Source organism: Furipterus horrens, unplaced genomic scaffold (genome assembly GCF_987537825.1).
Source record: "Furipterus horrens unplaced genomic scaffold, mFurHor1.1.pri manual_scaffold_3, whole genome shotgun sequence".
Taxonomy (NCBI): Eukaryota; Metazoa; Chordata; class Mammalia; order Chiroptera; family Furipteridae; genus Furipterus; species Furipterus horrens.
This window is the reverse complement of record NW_028327173.1, coordinates 57,744,509-57,763,742: the sequence shown is the minus strand read 5'-3', so window position 1 is coordinate 57,763,742 and position 19,234 is coordinate 57,744,509. Positions and strand designations below refer to the sequence as shown.

The 19,234-nt window shown below is 38.1% G+C and overlaps 1 protein-coding gene across 2 annotated transcripts in view; it reads right to left on the bottom strand.

Moving 5' to 3' along the window:
* GIPC2 (GIPC PDZ domain containing family member 2) overlaps nucleotides 1–19,234 on the bottom strand; it is an 81,614-nt gene that overhangs the window by 50,099 nt on the left and 12,281 nt on the right. For both annotated transcript variants that reach the window (XM_090269662.1, XM_090269661.1), the window contains exon 2: nucleotides 1,197–1,382. In XM_090269662.1, coding sequence (XP_090125788.1) covers nucleotides 1,197–1,382 — 186 coding nt within the window. The remainder of the gene's footprint in view (nucleotides 1–1,196; nucleotides 1,383–19,234) is intronic.

Below are 19,234 nucleotides of genomic sequence, written 5' to 3'. Positions count from 1 at the left end.
AATCTCACATGTCTTTCCAACTCACGGATTTTCCATTTGGTCATCCTCTTAACCTTCAGCACAGTCATATCTTCTGCGGAGCTAAAAATAGCCATTCACTCAAATGGGAAGTTAAATAAGGTACTATTTACAGTTAAGATGATTTTCCTAAGACTGTTTTTGTTTTATTATTTTTTAATGACAACAATGCTTCAGCAAAGCAAGGGTTTGGACAAAATAAAGGCAAGAAAATATGCTCTGTTGCATGAAGTTTATCACTTATTCTAGCTCAGTAGTAGGACTGCCAACTCTGGAGTCAGAGCTCTTGGATTCGAATCCTGAATTTGTCCAGGTGCAAAACTTTGAGCAAGCTACTTCAACCTCCTGATCTGGTTTTTTACATCTGTAAATTAGAGGCTGGATGAATCTCAGACCTTATGTTGAACAAAAAGAAGCCAGAAACGGTAGAGTACATAATATATGATTCTACCTATATGAAGTTCAAAAACAAGCAAAACTACGGCAGTAGAGGTCAAAAAGGTGACTGTCTTTATGGGGAAGAACACTGACTGGGAAGGGGCACAGGGCAGCCTTCTGGGTGACAGAAATGAAATTTTCCTTAACTTGGGTGGTGGTTACACAGGTGTAAGTATATAACCATTCGTTAAGCTGTACATTAAAAATTTGTTACACCTCAACAAAGAAATAAATAAAATAAAAAACACAGTACCAACCAAATAGAACTAATATAAGGATAAAGTGAGAAAATGTATCAAAGTGCCTAGTCCCTGATAAGTCAGTGTTATTACAACCACTTATTACAATAATAGAACTGTTTTAAGAGATGAATGTACTTTTCTTTTTACCACTCCTCAGTTCTTAATGAAAATGTACTAAATCAGGAAATCAGCATGAAAGCCATCAGATGTTAATGACCTACAGACCTGCAAGAACTCATATGGATAATAAGTAGGCACCAGGGCCAGGTTTTCAGTAACTTCTAATTTCTAGAGAAGGCAAAACCGAACAGAAGAAACTCAAGGAAAGGGTAAGCAAAAAATGACATCTTTAAAACATTTTTAAATGAAACATTACCAATTTATCCATCCCTTCTGAGCTGACTCTCACTCTGAAGACCACTTCCAACTTTCTTTGACCAGGTAGATTTTCTTAATGTTACCCTCAGTTAGGTCACACAGTTATTTTTTAAGACTTACCTTTATAAAAGCATAGCCAGCACCATTATCTGTAATGGTGAGACCAAGAGAATCCTCAGATTTAAACACAGTCACTTCTTTCTTGATCCCTTTCACATGGGCAAATAAAAAATCTTCAAGACCTAATTGTGCTCCTAAGAGTTTTCCCATGTCAACTTTCGGTGTGTTTAAAGTGCAATATAAAATCTGCAAGAAGAAAAAAAATATTTTAGGTCAGTTTCCATAAGGCAAACATTCTGATCATTAGTTTACTTAATAAATATTTGAGTGAAATAGTCCTTAATTCATGACATAAGAGGCTACATCAATAAAGCACAGCACAGGAAATGTAGCCAATAGTGTTGTGGTGACTGTGTATGGTGCCAGCGGGCGCTGGAAATACCGCGGCAACGCTTCGTAGGCTGTGTGATTGTCTAGCCACCCTGCCGTACAAAATAACATTATATGTAAACTGTAATTTAACAACAACAACAAAAAGTTACATCAACAATACTTGGTAATATGTATTGTTTTCCATAAGCCAGTCTCTGTGCTAAGCAATGTACATCCATTCTTATTTAATCCTCGCAATAACTTTTTAAATACTGTACCATCTCCACATTACAGGTGAGGAAATGGAGTCTTAGTGAGAGTAAATAATTTGCCTGAGGTCACTAAACCAGTACTTGTCAGTCAAGATTCAGTTCAGGCCTCACGCACTGCAAAGTGGTTTCAAGTTCTGTTACCTCCCATTTACAATGCTGAACTCAAAGGTTGTGTTCCCTGAGGTAAGGTCATGTTATATAGACCACAATGAAAATAAAGACAAGACTATTTCTGAAAACAGGTTAAAAATTTTTAATGAGGAAAATTTTCTTTATCTTGCATTGTACTGCTTGAGAAAAGTAATTAAATTAGTGGATGAGGTGCTAAAATTAAAATGTCCAAAGCTTGTCTAAAATTGGGCCTTAAAGACTAACAAATCCAGTCCCTGAATTCTAAAAAAGAGGAAACTGAGGTCTGGAGAGCTTAACGCAACATGTCAAACTCACGAGGATGGTAGGGACAGAATAAAAAACTGAAACTCTAGACAGTCATGTGGAGATTTTAAAGGGACTTATGTTTACCAAGTTTTTATTTGTCCTCATCCTCCTTCATAAATACGATCCATTTTACTAAAATCTGCAGTACTACTCTTGAGTCTGTCAATCATAATTTGGGTAATTTCTGGGCCCAAATACTAAATGATGGAAGAAGAGAAGGAAGGCTGAAAATATGGCATTGGTTTAGAAATAAAGTTCAACAAATATTTATTACCTTCAATGCACTAAACCAAAGAAGGCCATTTTAATAGGGCTGTTTTATACCAAAATGGCCAAATGAAAATCTTTTTAACTTCTTTATTAACATTTGCCAAAAATATTATTAGTCCTTCTTCCATCCTTGAGTCTTGCTCCAAGTCTCCCCCCACCCCACCCTCACAGTTCCAAGTTTCACAATATTCCTACTTCCCCCTGGAACCTTGAGCCTTAATATATCCATGAATCTCAGAAGCCTCATGAATCTCATAAATGGTATAATTAATCACTACTTATCAAATGGCTTTTTAAGCCACATCAAAATGTATCCAAATTGGAACAGTTCTCCCAAGCTATACAATTAAAAGTCCAGCTTCATCTTAGGGGTAGCTCTGACCAAATCCCAGGGGTATGTGAAAGAAGCTAGTGATGAGGTCAAGGAAGAGGCCCTTCAGAGTACAAATGAATAAATGCCTAGAAGGAAAGAATCCTGGCCCCACCCTTTCCCCTTTTCTTTCAGATCTGAAGAGCTGTGTTAACTGCTTGGCCTTTAAATTTAACCCTTTGTGTTCACAGGGAAGACAATATATTTGACTTTGTTGTTAAGTTTTTGCAAATATTCTCTAGTGTAAAAATTGTATTATGCGCAGATTAAAAAAAAAAGTTATTTAACCCAAGAATGACTATATCATATTTTAATGGTAAAAGCAATGGTTTAATTAGTCCACTAACAAAGACCATTAATAATGGGTAGAGTGTGAAGGGAGTATGCGTAGAAAACAGCTTTACATGACCTTCTGTTACAGAAACAGGGGAGTCCAAAAATCCCCAGAGCTTGCAGCTGGGGGATGGGGAGAAGGAAGCAGCTTTTGGAATGCCTCCACATGCCTGAGGCTGGTGGCTAGTGTCTTTCTTATGCAAATGGCTTTAATGCATCCAAAGCCTCAGGCAGATGGGAGGAGTCTTGAACCAGGGGATGGTATGAAAAGCACACAGAGCCTACGTAAGGACCTGTGAATGGTCAGAACTGTTTGCAACGCCCACTGCGTCAGATGATGCAGTCAGGGATATATAAGCAGCTGCAGACATTTTAGCTGAGACTCTCTCAGACTCTCTCTGACTCTTGCTCTGAGACTCTCTCTCAGAAGCTCGCTCTCGGAGACTCTTGCTCAGACTCTCGCTCAGACTCTTTCAAGCTCTCGTTTGGGCTCTGGCTCTCGCTCTGGCACTCTGAGGGTCTCTCAAGCTCTCGTTCGGGCTCTGGCTCTCACTGGCGCTCGGACACTCTGGCTCTCTGACTCGGGTTCTCACTCGCGCTCTGGCTCTGGCGCTCGGACTCTCTCTGGCTCTCGCTCATGCTCTCACTCTGACACTCTGGCTCTCGCTCTGGCGCTCTGACTCAGACTCTCTCTGGCTCTCACTCTGGGACTCTCGCTCTCTGGCTCGCGCTCTCGCTCTGGCGCTCTGACTCGGGCTCTCACTCTAGCTCTCGGGCTCTCTCGCTCTCGCTCTCTTGTGTGCTCCCTCCACGTGGCTTGGTGAAGGGGCCTTCTCCATGTGGCTTGGAGAAGGGGTCTCCAGCTGCTTTAAGAGGCTCTCGCCATGCGGTTTTGAGGAGGAGAGGAGATCCGCGCAGTTTGCAGGAAGAAGACAGTTTGCAAGGAGGCTGAGAATCCAGGTGGTTCTGCATTGAGAGCTGGAGGGCACCACAGCACAGAAAGGACCTCCCCAATCAGATTGAATGATTGGCAGCTGCTGGTAAAGCTGAACTGTGTTGGGAAAGTAGGGAAACGGTTTCTCTGACTTCCCTAAAACTAGCCTGGTTTGGAAGGGGGGGGAGGCAAGGATATGTGTTTGTGGGTATTTTAAAGAGCATAAGACTTAACAACAGAAATTCGCAAGTAACTAAATCTATATAACTGTTAAATAAACAATTCTTTTTCTTTTCACCAAACTCTGGTATTGAGAGTTATAATTTTGGCGGCGGGCAATCGGGCCCCTAACTAAAGAGCCCATGGGTTTGTTTTCAACTGGAGCAGCCCAGGGGTTCTGTAACACTTCTTTCTCAAAATCATGAGAAGAACTACAGTAGTCCCTCTCTATATCACGGTTCACTTATCGTGGCCTCACTGTATCGCAGGATTTTTAAAAATATTATATTTAATTATTTATTGAGGGTTTTTCACTATATCACAGGATTTTGTGGTGCTGTATACGTATGTTGTTAAAGTTACGTAGGTTTAAGAGTGTAGAATATGTTTAAGAACGTAGTAGTGTTTATAAAAGTGTGGAAAAGGTTAATAAGGGACTGGGAATGGTTTATAAATGTGTGGGAAGGGTTTATAAAGCCTTAAAAATATATATAAATACTAAAATAAATGTAAAGCTCCTACTCCGTGGGGGGTCTAGAACGTAATACCCGCAATAAGTGAGGGAATACTGTAAACATAGTTTTCTTCATTTTTTTAAATAGTGAATCTGTTAATGGTATTTATAGTGAATCCAAAACAGCAAAAATATAAAAGCAATTTACCAGGTAGACAAGAAATAAAACATTAAAACATACTGATAATATAAGAGAGCAGGGGGCAAAACCCAAAAAGGAAATTCCACACAAGTGGCATTCTAGTTATGAAGTCACTTCCTTTCCTTCCATTTTTCACATGCTTCACTGAAGGACAATTAGATTTCCTACAGATACACCCCTTTTCCATTGTGCTCCCTCTCCTGCAAAATAATCTTCCATTCCAGATAGCCCATCGTTGGCAGGCAAGGCTTCGTTTTTTTCTGGAAGAACATGTGGAGCCAGCTATATCCTTCATGGAACAGAGCTCCACAGGAAGTTGTGTTGAATACCTTCGGGAATGTAATGGTCCCTGGGAGGTGAAGTATGACGCAGCCCTCTGCAGCAGGAAGTAAAGAAAGCTCCATGGCTACAGATCAGCTCTTTACAGAAAAATGAAAACCTAACACTCGCACAATCTCAATGCACAACTATCAGCAAATATATCTGTAAGTATATGATAAAGGTCTAGAATTTCACACACATCCTCTGTACTGTATTCTGAACTGAAAAATAAGTGATACACCATTTTCTGAATGTTACAAAGTTGGTGCTCATTCATCTACTCACCAGCTATCTATTGGACACCTGCCTTTTGCCAGGTTCTGGGCTGCACTCTGGGTGCACAAAAATGAATATGACCAGTCCTATATGCAAGGAGCTGCCTGGCTGGCAGATGCTCCAGTGAGGTAGCGTGAGGCAACGCGAGCCAGTTGTAATATATCAAAATCCATGAATATTTAAACTAAAGGAAACTCAAATACATATTGTGAACTTTCCTGCCTTCATTCATACATCTCCTTCAATCTAAAATCTAAAATGTCTGTCTGCCCAGTCCACTCCTACGCTCTGTCTATTGACTCCCTGTTCGAATATGACTGCCCAGATAGACTCAATCATTCTTTTCACTTTTCTCACATGATTTATATCTAGTGCCTCATTCAAGTGTCTGAGTCACCTTGCCTTGAAGTCCAACTGGTGTAGCACATGCTTGTCACTCTTACTCTGAGAGATATGAGATCTTAGTCATCTTTCTCTCCTACAATGTCTAACAGTGCCCTGCTCAGTTTATATCCAAATGGTATTTACAATACACATTCACTTATCTCATTTAATGCAACATACGTGTGTATTAGGTTTTATTATCTTCATGTTGTAGATAAGAAAATTATGACTTTATCCAATTAACACAGGTAACAAATGTTTAATGTTGAAAGATTAATTTAAAAAATTAAAAATAAAAAAAACAAGAAAAGAAACAGTGAGGCAGTCATATTATCAATGTTTCTTTAAAAGAATATTTGCTGCCCTGGCTGGTGTGGTTCAGTGGATTGAGTGCCAATCTGTAAACCAAAAGGTCACTGGTTCAATTCCCAGTTAAGGCACATGCCTGGGTTGCGGGCCAGGACCCCAGTTGGGGTGTGCAAGAGGCAACTGATGGATGTATCTCTGGCTCATTGATGTTTCTCTCCCTCTCTATCTCTTTCCCTTTCCCTTTCTCTAAAAGTAAATAAATATTTTTTTAAAATTTGCTACCAGAGTATAATCATACTAGATAAAAGGTAGTAAGATGTAGTACTTAACATTGATTCCTGGTGAACAAACTAAACTAAATCAAAAGAAAGTAAACTCAAAGCAAAGTATCATATAAGGAAAAGGATCCATCCATTAGATAAAAACCTTTCTGATGTTTTTCATTGTAAAATGTAATCCTTAACATCTTCTGGGGTATCTATATTTGGTGCTTCACCACCATCATTGCCAAGTTTCATAAGATAGAGATACTCATTGATAGAGAGATCTGCTCAGATTACTGGGGAGGAGGAGGGAGGGGCTGGAGGAGGAGGCTGCCTGGGGCAACAGCAAACAGCCTGGGATGGGATTGGCTGAGAAACTGAATGCCTCCAGAGCACCTAGAATTAATGGGCTGGGAGATTTGAACTAAGAGAAGTGCTTTTGGCCCCTCTGGCTCACTGGCTTTCTCTCTTCTTCCTTAGGGATGCTTGGATGATTGTGCTACAGCTGCCTGTGTTTCCCAACGGACAGTATTTTGGATGGGAAGGAACTCTGAGCACAACCTAGGATCAGGGTGGCCTGGCAGAGGGTGGCAGGGTTATTCTACTTTGGGTTTTCTAGAGGGGACAAGCTCTGAGACAGAAGACTGACATTCTTCTAAAATTGTGTAGCTTTTGTATCCTATGTTGTTTTAGTTTGTAAACTAACCCTACAGAAATAAGATAATTAAAAACTAATGACAGTATGGAATTACCTCAAAAGATTAAAAATGGAACTGCCTTTTGAACCAATGACTCCACTACTAGGATTATACCCGAAGAATCTTGAAACCCCAATTCAAAAGAACTTATGCACCCCTATGTTCATTGCAGCACTGTTTACAATAGCTAAGTGCTGGAAACAACCTAAGTGCCCATCTGTAGATGAGTGGATCAAAAAACTGTGGTACATTTACACAATGGAATACTATGTAGCAGAAAGAAAGAAGGAACTCCTGCCATTTGCAACAACATGGATGGAACTAGAGAGAATTATGCTTAGTGAAATAAGCCAGGCAAAGAAAGAAAAATACCATATGATATCACCTAATACAGGAAACTAAAGAACAACACAAACAAAGGAACTAAATAGAACAAAGAGCAGAATAGCAGTCAATAGGGGGGAGGGGAGAGGGAGAGAAGGGGGATAAGTAAGGGAAGGGTTTAATTAAAGAGCCTGTATGAAAGACTCATGGACATGGACAACAGGGAGAGATATGATTATGGGAGAGGGGGTGGGTTGGGTGGGGGAGAGAAATTGGGGGAAAAGGGGACAACTGTAATTGAAAAACCAAAATAAAAAAATTAAAAAAAAAAAAACTAATGAGGAATGATAGGAGAACTCAGGTGTTCAAGAGTTTAGCCTTAATTGATAGGCTTAAGTGACTAATGCATATGGAAAACTCTTATTCCAAAATTGTGGAGCTTTTGAAGAAAGACTCCTTTCCTTTATTCCCAAACCCCTGCCTCTGGAATTTTGCCTAGAGGGTGGTAGCGGGCAGAAGGGCCCCAGCTGCTGTTCAGAAACATCATGACTGTTCGAATTTCTAAAAGCAGCACTGTCCAACAGAAACATAACACAAGCCACATAATTTTCAATGTTCTAATAATCACATTAACAAAAGTAAAGAAATAGGTTAAGTTAATCTAATTTAATTTCTTCAATTATATAACCCTATATATTCAAAATATTGTTTCAACATGTAATAAATATGGAAATTGAGATAGCTTACATTTTTATTAAGTTTTTAGGCTCTGGTGTGTATCTACCCTTGCACCTTACCCCTCCATTTGAAATAGATACGTTTATCCATATTTGGCTAGCCGCTCAGTTCTAGAGTGTCATGTCTTTATCAACTTTATACTTTTTATTTTTTCTATCTCCATATATCTACATATGTCATTTCATTGCCCGAAAATGCCACAGCTTAAATATTACTTCTAAACCCACTGTGTGTGTGTCAGAAAAAATTCCCCCCTCTAATCAAGTCTAGCTAAAATACTACATTTTCCTTTATTATCATCATAGGCTAATATTACTTTGTCATCTTCTATATACCTATTAAATTTTACACATCTTTTGTGGGACTTTTCATATGTTCCTTTGTATACTTTTAGTAGGTATAGATGTATCTTATTGTCTTATTTGTCTTACTGTATGCCTTATGTACATGAGAAATGGATTAATGGGAGGAGAAAGTGACCATCCTTCGGAGCCACATGACAGAGGCCTTAGCTCCGTTTTCATGCTGGATATCAATATCTACAGTACCCATTCTCCTTCCCCCTGACTTTCCTTTGGAAACTTTTCCTTCCCCATTTTAAGCCATATGGTAGCTTGGGTGTGAGTGAGCCCATCCTCAGTTCCATGGGGAATGAATCATAGTTAGGTTTAAATCAGTTACTGACGAACTCATAATCCAATTTAGGCCAACAATATCCAAGAAATAATTTGTTCAGGTTTCTGGAGAAAGAATCTTCTCTTTTGCATAGAAACTACTGTAAAGGTCTCTCTGTCTCTTCTCTCTCCTCTCTCTCCTCTCTCTTTTCTTTCTTACTCTCTCCCCTCTGTACTCCACCCTACTCATGTGGAGTCTAAAATGACTGCAGCCACCACTGCAACATTAGAAGAGTAAGCCTGGGAATGAGGCTGACACATGGAACAGGGCAGAGCCTCTGGGTCCAGTGTCTTATTGAAAAAGTGAGTAGTGGACACTGAGAATTGTCTACCCTTTCCCCTCCTAGCATAACCTTCAGATAGCAGATATCTATACCTCCTATGTATTCTAGAGGAAAATGATTCATATCCCCTGTTTAGGCATAAGACTTAAACTAATCTAAGTGGTGATTTAGAAACTGGCATGTGGCCCAATCCTGGCCAAGCTATGGGAGGAATACATCCAGGAAGCTCATGGAAAATATTTTTTTTACTAAGAAACAAACACAGTAAAAGATATCCCCTTCTTCCCCTGGATGTTGCTTTATCTGTATATGGTCTAGGAATTTCCAGCACCATCTTACTAACCAATTGAGCAAGATACTGATGTCAAGAAAGGCAAAGCAAAGAGATGGAATAAACCTAGATTGTTGACACTGGTGAGTTGCTCTATCAACCAACTCTTGAGCCCTACGTAAAATAATGATTTGTGTTGTTTTAGCCACTTTAAGTAAATAATTTTGTGCTACTTGAAGCTGAAACATCCTGTTACACAGTCCTATCCCAGAATGTTTAATTACACAAGCCAGTAATTTCACCAGCCCATTCTGGGTTGAATTTTCTGTTGTTTTCCACTAAAAGATTCATGCCTCATAGAATCATTATCCTTTGGATCTTCATAATTCTTCATGGTTTAAAAGTGCTTTCTACCTCCTTCAAAAACAAAGTCTGAGGTACATGGTGAATTGTGTTCTCTTTAATGCATTGAGATATTACACATCCTTATTTTAATTTCATATTCTATCCCCTCTATCAAAAATTTTAGGCACCAAAAAAGTACCCATATTTCCAATATCAGCAAAATAAATAAATGGATGTCTGAAGAGGAGCTATGTCGTCCTTGTAATGGTTGTTAAAAAGGAAGAAAAGATAATACAAGGAAAGAGAAAACATAATAGAACAAGAGGTAAGAGACCTCGATCTAGCCCCAGTTCTGGTCTCACAGTGAGCTTAGTCAGGTCTTTTGACCTCCTTGGTGATCACGTGCAGCAGTAAAACCTGGTCTGCCCACACAGTCATAGACAATAAAAGGCTACATACAAAAGCACTTTTTAAACTAAAAAGCTCTACATAAAGGCTATTATTACTATTCCTGGAATACAAATGCTTCTTGAATAATACACCTATGCTCGACAGCGTCTTAAAATTACATTACTTCTCCTAAAGATACATGACTTGCTCCCTTTTTAATGTCTTAACCATGATGACTTTCATTTTCCCCCATAAATTACCCTATCCTTCAACTTTCTTTGTCACTGAAGGATAACTCATAGACAGTAACTTACCATGCCTTTACAGATCCATTGCTATCATCTAGTTCTTCTCACATGGTCAATGATTACTTGCCCTTGAAACTCAATATGGCTAGGGTGATGAAGTCTGAACTACTGTGTAGAGCCCATTAACATAAATTAATACTGCTTTTTCTCTGATGGCACTATTATATATTCTACAAATGTGCTTTGTGAATAGGGTTAAAGAAATCATTTCTCATTAGTGCTTCAAAAGCTATTCTGGTCCACAAACAGGTTACAAATGTCTCAAAAAACACATCAAAATTCATTTTTAAAACTCCAGGAAGTCAATTTTCAACTTTCTTTTGTTTAATGATTTCCTTAAACAGGAACAGAGTTGGCCCAAGATGCTACATGTTCCAAAGATGTCTGCAAGAAATCATGGGTTTGTGTAGCTTGCATTGCTTGCATTACTTTATTTGTGGATATGATTTTAAATATAAGCAACTGGAACAGTCACATCTTGTGGCCATCTAAAACAGCAGTATTACTAAATATTTTAATAAAACTACTTTTCTACATTTCAATCTACCCCAAGAAACTTGCTAACTTTTTACATGTTTTCTAAAATAAAAAGTATCAGCCGATGTCCTTACAGAAAGTAAAAAAGAGGAAGTACCTTATAATAAACCCAGTAATTAACTAAGCCATACTTTCATCAGAAGTTAATACCACATTTTTATACACAAAAAAACCACTGGGATTACGTTTCCTTCGTTAATGACTAAGATTTCATCTGGGTTATTCTTATCATCTAAGTCTCAAAGACTGTCTCAAAAAGAGAAAAAAGATTATCTTACCTCCATCTAGTTAATTACCCTTAAAATATCAGGAATTAAAAATAACCTGGAACTAAGAACAAAATAATTATTAGGGGGAAAAGATTACCCATTTACCCTGAATACTTGAACACAAGGAAGTAACTTTAGCCAAGCCAAGTGCCAGACTTATTTTACTCAAAATTCTTCCCCAAAGCTCTGGGTGTCTTATCCAATATGATTTCCCAAAAATCTTTGGTAAATGTGTTTGTTCTGTCAAGGAACTTCTAGAACTCAAATAATTCTTCGATCACAGTCACAGACTGGGACACCTGCTCATCCCTCTTAGCTGCACACAGTGTGGATACTGGCTCCCATTTCCAGAAAAGTAGTGTGAAAGTGAAGGAACTGGGGTGATAAAGTTCTAGAAGAACGAAAAAAAAAATCAAAATTAAGGTCCAATAAACATTAAGTGATTATTTACGTGTACCAGGTATTTTCACATGTTATCTCATTTAATATTTACAACAGTTCTGTGGGTGATATTATGATACCCATTTTTCACACATTTGAAAATAAAGATTTAGAAAGGTAAAATGGCTTGTGACTAAATAGTATTGGTACAAATGTAAGTCCAGCTCTCATTGTTCAACTCCAGGGTCTTTTCCTTGCAATGTTACCTCTCCACCTCCTAAAACATTACCTCAACTAATCCTAGTGAGTCAGGTCATAAGGGCAGGCATTGCTATGCCCTGTATGCACAGTAGAAAAATTAACTCAGACCCATTAGCTAATCTGCCTAAGTCAAATGGCTAGCAAATAAAAGAGTAAAAACTGGAATTCAGACTTTTGGGCTTTGTCTAACTCATAATACTGTACCTGTGATGTAAATATAAATTAAGCTTTGAATTTAAAACTCCTAGAAGGCAGAGACTACACAGTTTTTTTTATCAATAGGGAGCCAAATACACTGTGTATATTTAATAAACCACCCACTTCCTGAAAGAGGTGAAGACAGCTTACAAAAAGGAGCTATTTGTAATTGGACTTCAAAAGTCAAAGGCATTAGATGATTAATAAATACAAATATATTAATAATGTTATTTAATTTGACTTACTGCAAATAAGTAAATTTTAAATTATTTCTTTTGGTTAAATCATTTTAAGACTTGTTAACATTAATTTCTTTGTTCCCTGGCTGATGTGGCTCAGTGGATTGAGCACTGGCCTGTGAACCAAAGGGTTGCTGGTTTGATTCCTGGTCAGGGCACATGCCTGGGCTGCAGGCTGGGTTCCTGGTTGGGGGCATGTGAGAGGCAACCACCACATTAATGTTTCTTTCCCTCTCTTTCTCCCTCCCTTCCCCTCTCCCTAAAAATACATAAATAAAATCTTTTTTTAATTTATTTGTATCATAAACAGACATTTAAAATCGCATGCCTATTATTTTCCCAAAATGATATACACAATAAATTTCTAAGATTTGTTTTTAAAAATACACATTATTTTATCATAGAGTACCTTTGCTTTAACCTTCTCACTGGCTGCAGTCATCTAGAGACAAGTTTCACAGTTTAGAAAAGATATAAAATTGGCTACAAGACAGAGATTTAGAAACCTGATACTGTATGCTCTATTTAGACCATCATGAGGATATAGTACAAAGCCCTGTCTCGAACTGTGTAGAAATTTCTATAAATGATTCACTTCTAAATTAGCTGTGGGTCAGCAGTGGCAAGTCTTAAATAAAAGGTGAATCATCCTTTGTACTCCTCCTTCTTTAGTACCACTACATTTTCCCCCTGTTTTTAATGAGCAAAATAATGTGACAGAAATAACTTTATCCAAAAAAATGAAAGAAAATCAAATTCACATTTTTAATCTACCAAATGACCCCCAAGAGTAACAAAAAAAAAAAACAACTTTCTTTTGTTAATGAAATCTAATCAAAGCAACTATGTCTCAAAGAAAGTCAAAAATCTCAAATCAATTCTTGAACCACAAGAAAAAGTTAACAGAATAGGGATAGGGTTTGCCTTGTGGACGTTACACAGGCACTAAACCAACAAGTAAGATAAATCAAAAGTGTATGGCTATATATAGCATCCTCTTCCACAATATTCTTCCAGTCAGAGGCAATATCTGAGCTTTTTCCTACTCTAATAATGCTGCAAGGTTACACGCCAATTTTAAAGACATCATAAATCACTGCTCTACCCCTTGTCAGGTGCAGTCTCAAAATTTCCAGCTTTCTCAACCACTGATTTTCTCAAAGCCTCCTCTTGTTTGACACTTAGGAAGGAAGAAAATGGAAAAGGGCAAGGAGAGGCTGTAACAGGGAGACATATTACATCTCCATGTAAACGGTGAGAACAACGTAGTAAGGTGGGTCGTGAAAAAAAATATTATAAATTATAATAATAGTAAAGAGACTTGTGACTAAACTTTCCAGTTTTCCAAATATATATACAAATATAATTTATTTCAAAATAGTCATTAGATCCCAAAGAGGCCTTAAACAAAATTTTAAAATTGTTTGACACAATGCTCATATTTTCATATTAGCCCAGGAAGCAGACTTATAACCTTTACAATTCAATGTCTACAAAGCATGTAATATTTTAAAACCACCCAAATAAATTATGGAAATTGGAAAGCAAGCATGGTGAGCCACTCAGGTGTCAAGCTGGAGTGACTGGGGAGGGTGGTCTATTCCTTACTATTCCCTAGAACAGAATTTCTGACAAAAAGAGATGAGCACTTTATGGGAAAAAAAGGGGGGGGGGCGCGTATGAGAAACCGTAAACATGTTGAGAAAGACTGAAATTGATCTTTATTCTAAACTAGGACACCTGAAAGACATTAGGAAAACGTACACCACAGTGACAGGGTAAGAAATGACAAAGGAAAATGTATTGTACTACAGGGTTCCCTAGGTGAGAGGTGATCAAGTGCTCTTAAGGGAAGGGGGTGGAGCCTAATCCACTGCCCACCAACAACACAATTCACCTATGATTCAGCCACTGTTCAGCCTTAAACCTGGAGAGTTGTGTGTGACGATTCTTCTAGGCTCAGGATTGCTCAATTTTGAATTGTTACACCCAGAACAGAGAGCCCCAAAAACAAAGACCTGGAAGAGGTGGAGAGGAACTGCCAAGAATAGAAGTCTGTCCCAGAATTGAAGACACATAGGCACAGCCCTGGTGAAAAACTATCACCTTTGCTCAGTTATAACCAGAGGCCGCTCCCTGCTCAATGCAGCTTCTTCCCACCCTCTCCTTGCTAACATGACCGCGGCTCCTGCCTGTCACTCCTGGGACTGGGCAGGCAGAGCATTTAGAGAAGACAGGAGGAGGGCCCAGCCGTATCAGGAGGCTTCCCGAGGAAGCTGGCAGGCCTGCACAGGGCTCCATCCTCAACTCCCAGGAATGTGTCACCACGCCCGAGCCGGGACAAGGAGTACCAGAGTCTCCTGGCTCCAGGCTCGGGGTTAACACTGTAACCTCACTACCTGCTTCTATTTTTATGACCACACTCGCCTCTCCCCACCTCATGCTTCCTTACTGCCCAGGAAACTGGGCTTGTATAGTGTTGGTGCTTAATTGACGAATGTATGATAAACCTCACATATTTTTCTTCTTTCCTGCTTTCTAGTAGGCAATTTGGTTATAATGAGGATGACACCGGTCCCAGTTTAGGAAGTGTCCGGGTTTGGAAAATAAATGACATGGCCACCTGTGTGTAATGCATCTTCTATGTGATCAAATAAATATGTTCACATTTCAGAATGGTAAGGCTAAGACAGCGTAGGTTAAAAAAAAAAGAAAGGAAAAATAGCTTAGGATTTGGACGTTGAGGAAAGGCAGTGGTAGAGTTCTTGCTCTGTCCCTTAGCATTTAAATAACGTTCCCCAGAAGCAAAAATCAGTACCGTGAGTTCAGCACAATTAAGATTCTGGGAGACCTAATCAGTGTGAGGAGAACTGAAAACGAGCTCCAAATGCTCAGTGGGGAAGCACAATAGAATTAGCTGCAGAGACAAACTATGCCACAGGGATGCTCTATACAAGAAATATGGATATTACTAAAGAGTTATTTTGGGCTTAGAAGAAATAAGTATTAACAAATGCAATGCAAAACAATTCTGAATAAACTGGTATATTTAATATTTCTCAATATTAACTGGTATCTTCAAGTTTGTTGATGTAGTTTATTAGGTTTATAGTAAACTTTATCAAAGAAGCTTTCATCAGAAGAGTCCAGATTAGTTACTATAAAATAGAATTCCACACTGAGATAGTTTAGTTCGAGGGTCAGGTATAAAGATATACTTTTAAATTTGTTTTGCTTATTTGGGGGGGATAGGCAAAGGGTAGGAAAATGAAAATTGCCAAGATCTGGAACAGAAAAATTACAAAGAAAAATATATGCCAAAAAAATGCCCACAAAAGCATCTTTTTGAGGAAAAGAAGGAAAGAGAACTAAAATGTATTGCACCTTTGTTCTAGACACCTAATATGCCACTTCACTCAATTCTCACAACAGTCCTATACAAAAGGTATTATGTGTGTATTTTCTCAATGAGAAATTGAGGCTGTAAGGTGGCATCTCCAGGCATCAAGCCCAGGGTATGCCTCCCTTCCCTAAAGCTCACCTGCCCCCTGGACTGACCTCAGAGCTTTTCTATATGCGACCCTGACTCTCTTATCTATCACAGAACCCAGGAAACCTGTGAATTTGCCACATACATAGCTTTAAGATATAACAAAAGCTTGGAATATCACAAATTTAACAAATCAACACATGTTCCACTCTGTATAATTACAATTCCATAAAATTGATGCTAAAACTAAAGTTATAAAATCAACAGGGGGTGTTTCTACTGGTTTCCAAGCCTTCTAGTTGCTTGCCCACTTTTTTCCCTTACCCCTAACTTCACAGTGTAGAGCAAGTACTTAATCTCAAGCAACCTGGCATAAGCAATGTTGCTAAAGGATGGGGCGATACTGGCCTCTAATGAAACAGCTGGAAGTTTTGTGGTGGCTTTTTTCCTTGTTGCAGTGATTGTGTGACACCACTGGCATTTGGGGGAGAGGGGATGAGGTAAGACACTGTATGAACTCTAATGCTCAGAGGCCCCACTCAGTGAAGAACTGTCTGGCATTCCACATGATTTTCTTTCTTTCCTTGTTTTTAATCCTCACTCAAGGACATGCTTGCTGATTATAGAGAGAGGGGAAGGGAGAGCAAGAAAGAGGGGGAGAGAATCATCGATGTCAGAGAGACCCATCAATTGGTTGCCCCACATGATTGTCGAATGTCCTCATAGAGATTCATGTTGGGAAAAGAAAACATTATATATGTATATAACTACTTAAGCCTAGACCCTAACTATGTGTTACAGATAGAGTATATTTTGTTAAGACTTTTCCTAGACTGCAACCAAGGTAGTTGTTTGTGCAGAACCTTACCAAGAATTTTTAATAATTTCAGAAAATTAAGTCACTGACAGCAATGCTGATCATGTTATTTGAATTTTCAACATAAAAAAATATATATCCATCTGCTATTATCATTACATTCTATAATTCTATGCATAACTATAAATATTATTTATCCCTTATTTCAAAATATAACATGTAAAGAAAGAGTCAACAACATTCAATTGACTATTGTCTTATTTTTTATTTTTCAAATCCAAACTTCTTCACTAGAAGTTAGGTACAAGCACCTGACTGCTACATTATGTCCTCTATGACAGTTTCTCCAAATATTTGCATATTGAAATCCGTATTTGTTTCTAGTATTAAAGGTAAGGAATATATTAATTCTTTTTTAAATTATGTGTAAAGGTAGGTAATGTTTAAAACTTTATTTCAGGATAGTAAAAGTGGTGCCATAAAATATTTATTAGAGGGGAAATTTGGGTCCAATAAGGTTAAGAACCACTATGTAAAGGAAAGAGCATAGGCTTTGGAGTCAGAATAACCTAAGATCAAAGACATCTCTCTGAACTACGTGACTTGAGTAATTTGCTTTTGCTTTGAGATCCAGGTGCCTCGTCTATAGATTGTAATCATTTCTGGTGGTTCTGATAAGAATTACTATTTCCGATAAAATAACACAGGTTAAGTGGTAATGGTAGGTATTCAACAATAATTTATTTTTCCTTAATGCTCAAAATATGCTTCCCTTTCCCCAATCACCTTTACAAGTATGTGGGAAAATTAATATAGGAAGGGGAAAGTATAAAGGGTACAGGAGTAGAAAGAGAGTAACAGGAATCATGCCAGCACCTAATACCTACCCACACCCAGAACCAGCAGAAAGACCTCCTATAGGTTTTATACTTTTAGTGAGAAGGTTCAGGCAGTTAAATTGGATTCTAGCCCTGGATCACAAAGGACATAGTGTTAACACCAATCACACAACCACTACTACATTAATGCAATAAGTAGATACGTAAATTGTTTCAAGAATGGAGACAGAATTACTATTTCTCAATCTTGTTATAGTGTATCCCTTTAAAGCCACTTAAAGTTAACATTGTAACTTAAGAACATAAGCTTGTTTATACTCTTACTGGAAAACCTTCTATCATTTATTTGGTCACTTTTATGTCTCCTCTGTGCCATATACTCCTAAACCTCCCTTTTGCCTGGAAGCATTGAATTGCCATATAGTTTAGTGGTTGGGAGTGCCACTTCCTCTGAGAGACCTTGGGCAAGTGACAGGCTGCTCTGTTTCTGTTCCTCTTCTGTAAAATGGTGTTAATGATAATACCCACCATAAAGGACTGTTGTGAGGGGCAAATGAAATAATGTATGCAAGCACACAGATCAGGCCTGGTACACTGTAGAAATTTATCAAATGTTAGTTGTTATAGTCTAGAGTTGAAAGGGCCTTTATTGTACTCCAACTTTTAATCTGTTTAACTACCAACTAAATAACCCATGCCTGATTACTTTTAACTAATTTTTGCTGAGGGAATCTATCCATCTAAGAGCTTACTAAGGGTTCAGTATTAGACTTGATGCTGGAAACACAAAGGTTAAAAAAAAAAAAAAAAGACATAGCCCCTTCCTCCAGTTGAGTTCTGTTCAAAAGCAGAGTTTCTACTTAAGTTAGAAGGATTTCCTGAAATGTGTTCCAAGGAACACTGTCTAAATATTATGGAAAAATGCCTTCAGTTGTCAAATAACTTTGGGGAATGTATGTTGTAAATTTGTAACACACATTAAAGGTTATAAGAAGTCCACTGAAATTTTTTTAAATGTGGTGTTTCTCATTTCCTACATTTATTTGACTATGGCCCTGTCCCCTTTTTTTCTGCATACACTTCTTGGATCAATATTCCAAGACACATATTTTTAAAAATGATACAGGGTTTTCCAATAAGAGCATAAACATGCTTATGTTCTCCTCCTGCTTTGAAAGTTTCTAAGTCCCTTTTTCTTAAGATGCAAGATGTGTGGGTGTTAAAAGGAACCCTACATTATAATGTCTCAAAGAATAATAGGCCAACAAATGCCCAGTGTACTTAGTCTGGCTGGCATTGGCCATTGACTCAATAAGCACTAATCTCATAGGAAGGAGGGATAGAATGAAGCTCTACATGGGCAGGGATTATTGTCTCTTTGTTCATTGATGTGTCCCAAGATATGGAGCAGTGACCAGCACAAACTTAGTAATCAACAAATTTTCTAATGAAGGATAAGAATGAATAGGCTTAACATGTGTACCTACTTAAAAAGTATAATTACTCTCTCCTATTACAAATTCATAAATATACAAATAATAAAAATATACTTTTGTATGATGAATACCTTATTGCAGGGTTGCAGTCTCTTTTTATCCAGTATTTGGTTCTCCACATA